Source organism: Salvia splendens, chromosome 5 (genome assembly GCF_004379255.2).
Source record: "Salvia splendens isolate huo1 chromosome 5, SspV2, whole genome shotgun sequence".
Lineage (NCBI taxonomy): Eukaryota > Viridiplantae > Streptophyta > Magnoliopsida > Lamiales > Lamiaceae > Salvia > Salvia splendens.
The window spans coordinates 23966417-23975952 of record NC_056036.1 but is presented as its reverse complement, the minus strand read 5'-3'; the positions used below and the strand labels follow the sequence as shown (position 1 = coordinate 23975952).

At 45.9% G+C, this 9536-nt stretch overlaps 1 protein-coding gene across 1 annotated transcript; it reads right to left on the bottom strand.

Annotated features, from left to right (window-relative positions):
* Positions 1-2004: 2004 nt before the first annotated feature.
* Positions 2005-4345, bottom strand: LOC121803990 (coiled-coil domain-containing protein 96-like). The gene is made up of 4 exons (XM_042203550.1): positions 4025-4345; positions 3248-3784; positions 2298-2510; positions 2005-2013 (listed from the first exon to the last, which is right to left on the bottom strand). The coding sequence occupies exons 1-4, from the start codon at positions 4343-4345 to the stop codon at positions 2005-2007; spliced, it is 1080 nt and encodes a 359-aa protein (XP_042059484.1).
* Positions 4346-9536: the final 5191 nt, after the last annotated feature.

Genomic DNA, 9536 nt, shown 5'->3' with positions numbered 1-9536 from the left:
TGGACATTTCTATCTTAAGCGCGGGAAATAAATAATAAACAAAATGGAAACTCGGATTACTTGTAATTTCGGATTTGGAGAGGGAGTTCAATATTACGTCTGTAGTGGCTGCTCGTAATATTCTAATATAAGCTTGTATTAAATTGTGGGTTCAATTTAATTAGTAAAAAGCTAATTGGGGGAGCCCATATCCAAAGCCTTCCATAGATTCCTGACTGGGCCCAATATGAACTATTATAAATAGGAGAATAAATGAGACAGAAAAACACAATTAATGGACATGAAAATTTCATCCATTCCAGATTAATGAAAGGGACGATTTTTTCAAAGGGAAATTCTCCTCCGTGAGTTTTTCAGCTCCTCCTCCGTGAGGAATTTGTGTCACCCTGATGTCGAGATACAGTTCGGGACACCAGTCAGAAGATCCGTGGTCTAGTATTGAAGATCATCGTGGAGAAGGCGCGAGCAATCGACGATTCTTTGGAGAATCAAATCGGTAACTCTAAACCGTAGAATTCATGTTTAGGATTTGTATTCTATGAGCATGAATTATTTGCGCTCTAGCATGCAATTCTGTGTTAACATGTAAATTGATTAATTCAATAATCTGTCAAATAGATCCTACGTCTGATTTATTTATTTTGTACAAGTCTTCCGCTGTGCAAGGGGCTCAAAACCCCAACAAGGACTGTATTCTCTCATAGCGCTGAACCACAGATGCTTCGGACTTAGATCTCACGTGCGGCTACTGAAGGTCTTTTAGGCTTGTAACGGGGCTATTGGGTTATAGTGTTTGGGGTGGTTGTTCCTAAGGCTCTAAGGTTCAAAAACCATTACTTTATTCTCATGAGGGGGAACTGTGTGCGCTCAGGCTTTCGGCTGCCACTTCTGCTTGGCTGGACTTTTTCCGAAGTTGCTTCCCAACTGGTCAGTAGCGTCTTGTGGCTTCGCCACCCTTATTCCTTCTCATTCTTTTTGTGGTCAAGTGTTTTGACCATTTTCTTCACATTTTCCTTCTTTCCTTCTTATTATTTTTGGGCCTGGAATGACTTCCTGGTCGATTTTCTCCCTGCTTCTCAATTCTTTTCGCTCCAGTTGGTTTCTTTATTGTATGTTCTTCTGGCCAGTTGCCTCCTTGCCTTATGCCTTGCACACACACAATTCCAGGGGCTAGGGGTTATATCTGGGTATATATGGCTAGAAATTGGGGTTCTAAGGGTTGGAAAATATTTTTTTTAGGGGGAGGTTCCTACTGCCTTCAGTGTTGCTACACGCAGTCACTTTACCCTAGGCACCTTGTGGCAGCCACTCTTTTCTTTTCTGAATTAGTGGAAAGTGGTTCCACTTTAGGCTTTTGACTCAAATTTTAAGAGGGCTTTTGTGTTTTGGCTCTAAGTGTGAGCTTTTCTCTCATACTCGCATCATCTATACTGACTAGGAGATACTAAGGGATGGTGGTCTCCATTTTCCAGCATGTCCTATCTCCCTTAATTCCCCTCACCGTCAGTTCGAGACAGTTGAGTTTTAAGCCCAATCAAATAAAAAAACTAGACCTAGACACTACACAAACACTTAAACACAGATAACACATATGTACACATGTCATACTGGCCAGTGCATTCCCCCCTCCCACTTCACACGTGTCTGCCCTTAGATGAGGCTGTGAAGTGGAAAAAGGTAATGGCCAGTATGGCTGACACACAGACATACCAAAACACAACAAGACATACTTATATACTAAAAACTTCTCACACTTAGACTATATAATAGGCTAAGTGGGAGAGTTTAAAATCTAAACAGAAACCATCAAACCTAAACATATATATACAACAAACTCCTCACACATAGACTATATAATAGGCTAAGTGTGAGTTAACATGCATACGAAAAAAAAATAGAAAACACAAACACATGCGCCAAAAATGGCAAAACCTTTACTTCTCACACTTAGACCATTGCGTAGGCTAAGTGTTATGAAAGGGGTTTGCTCACATACTACACATATTATACTACCTGAAAACATAGAAAAACACAATTAAAATACGAAAAACTAAAAACTGAAAATAAAAAGAAAACTAACTGGTCAGTATGGTTGGTCACTTGTTCCTCCTGCTCCTTCGCGGGGCAGGATGTGGTGCAGGTGGTTCTTTCGGTTGTTCATCCTCATTCTCGGACTGCTTGTTCCCAGATTCTGCCGACTCTTCGGCATCTCCTTCCTCTTGTTTCTCCTTTTCTGTCTCGGTCCCCATGGGTTCATCATCCTGGCCTCCATGGCCACTCAGTCCAGCTTCACGGACCAACTTCCCGGTAGCCAGTTCTTTCAGGATTCCTTCCACCACAGTTGCCAAACGGCTTAACTCCGCTCTTGCTTTCCTATTATCATCGGCTAACTCAGCCACTGTTTTTTCCAACCTCTCCTGCCTCTGCTCCTGCGCTGGTGTTCCCTGGGCTGCCGTCGCTCTCCCGGCTGGTATAGCTTCTTCTCCCATCGCGTAGAAACGTGGTATGCCCTGCCTCATGTAAACGGTGTTCGTTCGGACGAACAAAGGTGTATCAAAGAGGCCAGGAGGGTCGACCATCGTCAAGGGGGATAAGTCCTCTCCCTCCGAGATAGCAATGTTGTTCCTGACAAATACTCCCAATATATAGCAGAGGGAGAGGTTCCTCGCTGGGTGGGTGGCGATGAGGTGACACTGGTACGCGGTCCAGAAGCCCAGGTGCACTGTCCTTCCGTGCTTAGCGCACCAGAGGAGGTACAGTTCGGTCATTGAAGTTTGGACAGCGGAATTTGATTGCCCCAACAAATTAAAATCCAGGTAAAGCTGTACCAGACGCAGAATCGGGTTGTTGAAATGGACAGAGCGGGAGATAGTGGATTGCCCTGCATCAGGGTGAGTAAGTTCCTCCCAGGCTTCCTGGGGCTCAAATTCCACATGCCTGCGGGGAATTCCCCGCTCCCTACTTCTCCACTCAGGCCGTATGGCCTCCTCCAAACTGCACATTCCCAGACGCACGGTCCACTCAATCAAGCTCATTCGTATCTCTTCGCCAAACAGCCTAAAACTGATACATTCCTCATCTAGATCAGTGGTGACCTTAAACCTAAAGGTCGTGAAAAACTCCTTCGCTAATCTAACTGGGACACTCGGATCTCCATTCTCCAACAACCACTCAAAACCCAACGCACGCAAATAGGCCAGAAACGACACACGAACTTCCAACTCATCCAAGGAAGGAAATGGAGTACCTTTCCACATTTAACCTGTTTGCTCTTGTCATCCTTGGTGCCGAAAGCATCTTGGAGCTTTTTGGAGTCGAAAAGTTTCATCTCCTCCACTAACTCGTCCGTGAGCTCCACTGCCCATCTCCTGAATCGGAGTCTCTCCGCAGGAGGATGTAATAGCTCCCGATGATCGCCTGGGAGTTGTTGCTCCTTGTACTCCTCATCCTCTATGGACGTATCGCTATCTGATTCGGATTCATCGCTGGCAGTGTAATCGTTATCGCTCGACTCTCTGCGGTTTGGTGGGGTTCTCTGAGTGGCTTCAGTTATGACTACGCCAGTATTGAATGTGTGCTGCCTCTTGCTGCTGGGCTTCTTCTTGACAGGGCCTTTCCCTTTCCGTTTCCTTTCTACTTGATATCTGGCTTCCTCTCTGTCATCCTCGTCTTTCTCTTCTTCGGGTTCCTTCTCAGCTTGTGTCGAAAGTGGATCCTGGGTAGTAGGGTCGGTCTCTCCCCTGGTACAGGCATTGTCAATTCTCTGCTCCTCGAGGCCTACTGACTTGGATGCGAGGTCCAGACCCTCAGTCATCCCGTCAGCCTCTTCACCTTGGCCACTCGGTGTTGGAGAGACCGTTTCGGTTTCCATTGCAGTATCCACTAGGTCAGTAGCAGGTAAAGACTCCTCCCCAGGTTTTGTGGGAGTGGTCCTCTCCTCTTCACTCAAGATCTCCACGGGATCTGCCTCCATGTTCGGCTTCGCCTTACTAGCTGCCCCATTTCCTAAGCATCGTTGAGATACCCTTTGCGGCATTGGCCGACTAGACTCAGGTTCGCCCTTCAACACCAACTTCCTCTTGACGACCTTCGGTTTCGTCACCGGAGGTGCCACTAGGTTGGGTACTTCTGGTCTCGCTTCTGTTTCTTCTGCTTCCACATGTACATCACTCTTCCCCGCCTCTGTCTGGGGGTTCACTGACTCTGGCTCTTTCTCTCCTGCCCTGCCTTCTTCATCTTCTCCTACTGCCCTAGATGTGAGGTTCAGATCCTCAACCATCGTGGCAGTATCATCTTCCCTCTGGTTTACTCCATCCAAAATCGCCTGAAATTCGTCATCCGTCATTAGGCCTTGTTTCTTGGCCGTCTCATTTAAATCTATATCTTCCCTCACCGTTCCTTGAGAAACGGTCCCCGCCGCAGGCGTTTTCTCTGGTTTATTGTCTCCCTATAGGCTCCCCTGTTCCCTGCTTTTCCTCGGTTCACGTTCATCTGAGTCAGAATCGTAATGGGCGGATATGGGGTTAACCTCCATCGAATCACTTTGTTGTGGAGTTTGGGAGGGTTCCGAAGATTCTGGCGGTACGGTTACCGATGGAGATTTTCTTTCTGGTGGAATTTCGGTGGAAATCGGAATGGAAACAGTTGGTCGTACCGTGGATTGCACATTCGGTTCAGATGGGGCTCCTCCGGTCATACTCCCTTTTCTCCCCATTTGACTAAAACCGGCCAGCGCCGCCGCCCAATCTCTGTTAGGGTCCTGCAGTCGAAGGAATTCCGCAATTGCATCCAAAGAAACCATTGTTGGCGCCTGAGGAGTCGGTTCCGATGGTTGTGGGCTTGGGGGCCGTTCTTCCCGCGGAGAAGGTTATTTTGGAGTTTCTTCCCTGCGGGTTGAAGTGGGTTTGATTTTTGTTGCCCATGCTTTCTTTCCCATGGCTTAGACCTGTGATTTCTTGGGTGAATGTGGGTGGTGGTTTTTGTGGAGTGATGGTGGAAAAAATGCAGAGAGAAATGGAAAAATTGAGGGTTTGTGAAATGAAAAATGGGAGAGACAGTTCAGTTATAGGGTGGAAAAAGGATAGTTGGGGTTTGTAACCGGTGATAGGCGGTTCTAGGTTGGCTTTGGTTAGTGTGAGGGACGGTTTGGCTAGCGGTCTCCTGATTGGATGTCGCACGTCCTTTTACTGCACCACGCGCCTCTTTTCAGTCGCTGCCCGCCTGCAAAGCTACAGCAAGCCCCAAATTCAAATTCTGCCCTATAATGATTTCCCCCTATATTTTCCTAGAGTAGAAACAAAGTAAAAAGGACACTTAAATAAATTAGGGAGTTTCACCAAAATGGTATTCTGATGGTCAGTACGTACTCCCAATTAACATTTGAGGTCCTAAAAAATATTTTTGGGTTTTCTTAAATTAACTAACATGCAAAGGTTCAAATTAATTAACTACCACATACGTACCATATTTACATCTTCCTTAGGAAAATTAGAATTCTACTTTGCCAGCATATGTACATTACGCTAAAGGAGCTAGCTCAGTAGAATCCCAATCCCTATTCTGCCGGTTAGTATGATACCTGAGTATGTGGTTGCAGTGGGATCTCATCCACTACAGCCACATCACTATTGGCCCTAAATACCTTCAGCCTATGCCCATTCACAATAAAAGGTTCAGAGTTAGGAAGACTCCCTGAAATCTCCACTGCTCCATTAGAAAGGAGTGCGGTGATGACATAAGGCCCTGTCCATTTCGACTTGAGTTTTCCAGGCATGAGCTTCAACCTCGACTGGAAGAGTAGTACTTTCTTCCCAACATGAAGATCCTTGGTCCTCAGATTCCTGTCGTGCCACAATTTGGTTCGTTCTTTGTACCACATGGCTGAATCAAACGACTCCAATCTGAGTTCCTCTAACTCCTGCAGCTGCAGCTTCCTTTCCTCTTCACAGGCTGTAGCATCCATATTCACTTGCTGTACTGCCCAGTATGCTCGGTGCTCAATTCCCACTGGTAAGTGGCACATCTTTCCAAAAACGATACGGTCTTCTCCAGAATCTTCTTTATCTCTCGGTTAGATATCTCTGCCTGCCCGTTCGCTTGCGGGTGGTAGGGGCTTGATAGTCTGTGATGCACACCGTACTTCTTCATCAAGGCTTCGATGGTACGGTTACAGAAGTGGGTGCCTTGATCGGATATTATGGCCCTTGGTACTCCGAATCGACTGAAAATGTTACTTTTGAGGAACTTGGCTACCTCCCTTGCTTCAGACATGCTCGTGGCCTTGGCCTCTACTCATTTGGAGACGTAGTCAACTGCAACTAAGATATATAAGTTCCCATACGACGAGGGAAAAGGCTCCATGAAATCCATCCCCCATATGTCGAACAACTCACAAACAATGATCTGGACTTGCGGCATTTTGTCTCGCGCGGATATTCCACCGGTCAGTTGACAACGCTCACAACTTCTACAAAACTCGTAGGCATCTTTGTTGAGGGTTGGCCAATAAAATTCGCTATCTAGAATCTTTCTCGCCGTCTTCTTGGGACCGAAATGTCCTCCACATGCCAGAGAGTGGCAATGCGTTAATACGACCCTCTGCTCCCAGTCAGGAACGCATCTTCTTATCACTTGATCGGCTCCTACCCTCCAAAGATACGGGTCGTCCCAAAAGTAGTATTTCGACTCACTCTTGATCTTTATTCTTTGAGCTTTGGTGACGTTCGGCACTTCTGGAAGCTCCCGTGAAACGAGGTAGTTGGCTAGGTCCGCATACCATGGCTCCTCCCCTACTTTTTCCTTTCCTCTTTCTGTCACATCCTGGCCAGTAAGCTTCATCACTTCTTCCCAGTCAATTTTTCTGGCGGCGAAAATAACTTCACAAGTGTTCTTCCGGGAATCGATCTCTCACCTCCTCGCTATTTCCATCCTGCACTATCTTGCCCAAATAATCCTCAACCTTATTCTCAACCCAATTCTTGTCTTCCACCTCCCAATCGAACTCTTGTAACAAGAGTACCCATCGGATTAAGCGGGGTTTGGATTCTTTCTTGGTAACCAGGTACTTAATGGCTGCATGGTCAGTATAAACGATGACCCTTGACCCCAACAAGTATTACCGAAACTTCTCGAATGAATAAACCATGGCTAGCATCTCCTTCTCCGTGGTATCATAATTCCTTTGAGCTTGATTCAATGTCTTAGATGCATAAAAGATCACATACATTTTTCCCTCGATCTTCTAACCCAGAACCGCTCCTACTGCATAATCGCTGGCATCACACATCACTTCGAACGGATGATCCCAGTCAGGAGCCCAGATAATCGGTGCAAATATCAGCTTTTCCTTGAGCAAGTTGAAAGCAGCCTTGCATTGATCATCAAAATTGAATTCTTCTTCGTTTTGGAGAAGTCTGGTGAGGGGTTGGGCAATTTTGGCGAAGTCTTTAATGAATCGGCGATAAAATCCCGCGTGCCCCAGAAAACCCCTTATTTCCTTCTGGTCAGTAGGAAAAGGTAGTTTGGAAAAGATGTCCACTTTGGCTTGATCCACCTGGATACCCCTCTCTGACACCACATGCCCTAGGACGATTCCCTCTGTGACCATGAAATGACATTTCTCAAAATTCAAGACTAGGCTCTTCGCTCGACACCTCTCCAAGACTACATCCAAATGACGAAGGCATGAGTCGAAAGAGTCTTCGTAGACTGTGAAGTCATCCATGAATATTTCTATACACTCCTCAATTAGATCAGAAAATATGCTCATCATGCATCGCTGAAATGTTCCCGGAGCGTTGCAAAGTCCAAACGGCATGCGTCTGTACGCATAGGTTCCAAACGGGTAGGTGAAGGTAGTTTTATCCTGGTCTTCATGATTCACGTAAATCTGAAAATACCCGCTGTACTCATCCAAAAAACAAAAGTACTTCTTCCCAGCCAGTCGCTCCAACATCTGATCGATGAACGGTAGAGGAAAGTGGTCTTTCCTGGTCGCGGCGTTCAGCTTGCGGTAGTCTATGCACATCCGCCAACCAGTGACTAGCCTTGTCGGTATCAGCTCATTCCTCTCATTTTGAACCACTTGAATCTCGGACTTCTTGGGGACCATGTGCACAGGGCTGACCCACTCGCTATCGGGCACCGAATCGATAATCCCTAATGACAACAACTTCAAGATTTCCATCAATATTTCCTCCCGCATGTTGGGATTCACCTTTCTCTGCGAATCTCGATGTGCCTTCGTCCCTTCTTCTAGCCTAATATGATGTATGCAGACGTCAGGGTTTATTCCCACCAAATCTGTAAGGCTCCATCCAATTGCTTTCATGTTCCTGCCTAGAACGGTTAGTAGCCTTGCTTCTTGCTCCTTTGTCAGGCTACTGCTTATTATCACCGGATATAAGTTTTCCTCCCCGAGAAAGGCATACTTCAGGGTTGCTGGCAACTTCTTCAATTCAACTTGTGGGGGAAGTGTGTCTGCTGGGAGAGGGTTTCTTGCAGCATCCCCTTCCTTTTCTAATTTTCCCTCTGAGAGTTCATATGTACTGACTGGTAGCTTAGCCCCTGCGGCTCCAATAAATTTTGATTTCTGGCAGAAGTCCTTAATAGCTCATTCTATCTCTTCATCAGTTAACCCTTGGCTACTGATCAGGTCACACCATGCAGCTGCCTCTACATCAGCCTGCCCATATACATCCAATGCTTGTAGCTTTTCCTGCAATAATTCAGTCTCAAGAAAATCTTGGACTAGAGGGTCAATTACATCCACATAGCATAGATTTTCAGAATCGATAGGCTTTTTCATGGCCTCATTGATATCAAAGGTAAACTTTTCTCCATGAAAATCAATACAAATTGTTCCCTCAGCCATATCTACAATCGTCTTGGCTGTCCTAAGAAATGGCCTTCCTAACAAAATACCGCTAGACTCCCTAGCTTCAGACTCACCAATCTTGATCACGTAAAAGTCAGCAGGATAAGTAAAATCATGTACTCTCACCAACACATTCTCTAACACTCCCTCGGGACTTATACACGACCTATAACATTCTCCAACACATTCTCCAACACATTCTCCAACACATTCTCTAACACCAGTTGGATTAATACCCTAGTGCTAGATAACGTTACTCCCTTTAGCCGATTATAAACTGACAATGGCATAACATTTATAGAAGCTCCCAGATCACACATTACATGCTTGATTTTTACATCTCCTGGGCAAAGTGAACATACCTGGGTCTGCTCTCTTGGGTGGTAGCTTTTCTTGCACTATTGCTGACGCTATCCCTTCCACCATGATCTTCCCATCCTTCTGGGCTTTCCCGGCTATGAATTATTTGATAAATTTTCTAAGCGGGGGTAGCTTCACGGCTTGGAGGAATGGTATGGTGACATCCAGCTTCTCAAAAATTGACATGTAATCCACTGGGTTTTCCTTCTTCCTCTTGGTCACGAAACGATAAGGAAATGGCTTTTTCCCTTTCTCTTCTTCGACCAGCTCCTCGACAACCTTCCCCAAGTCTTTCTCGGGC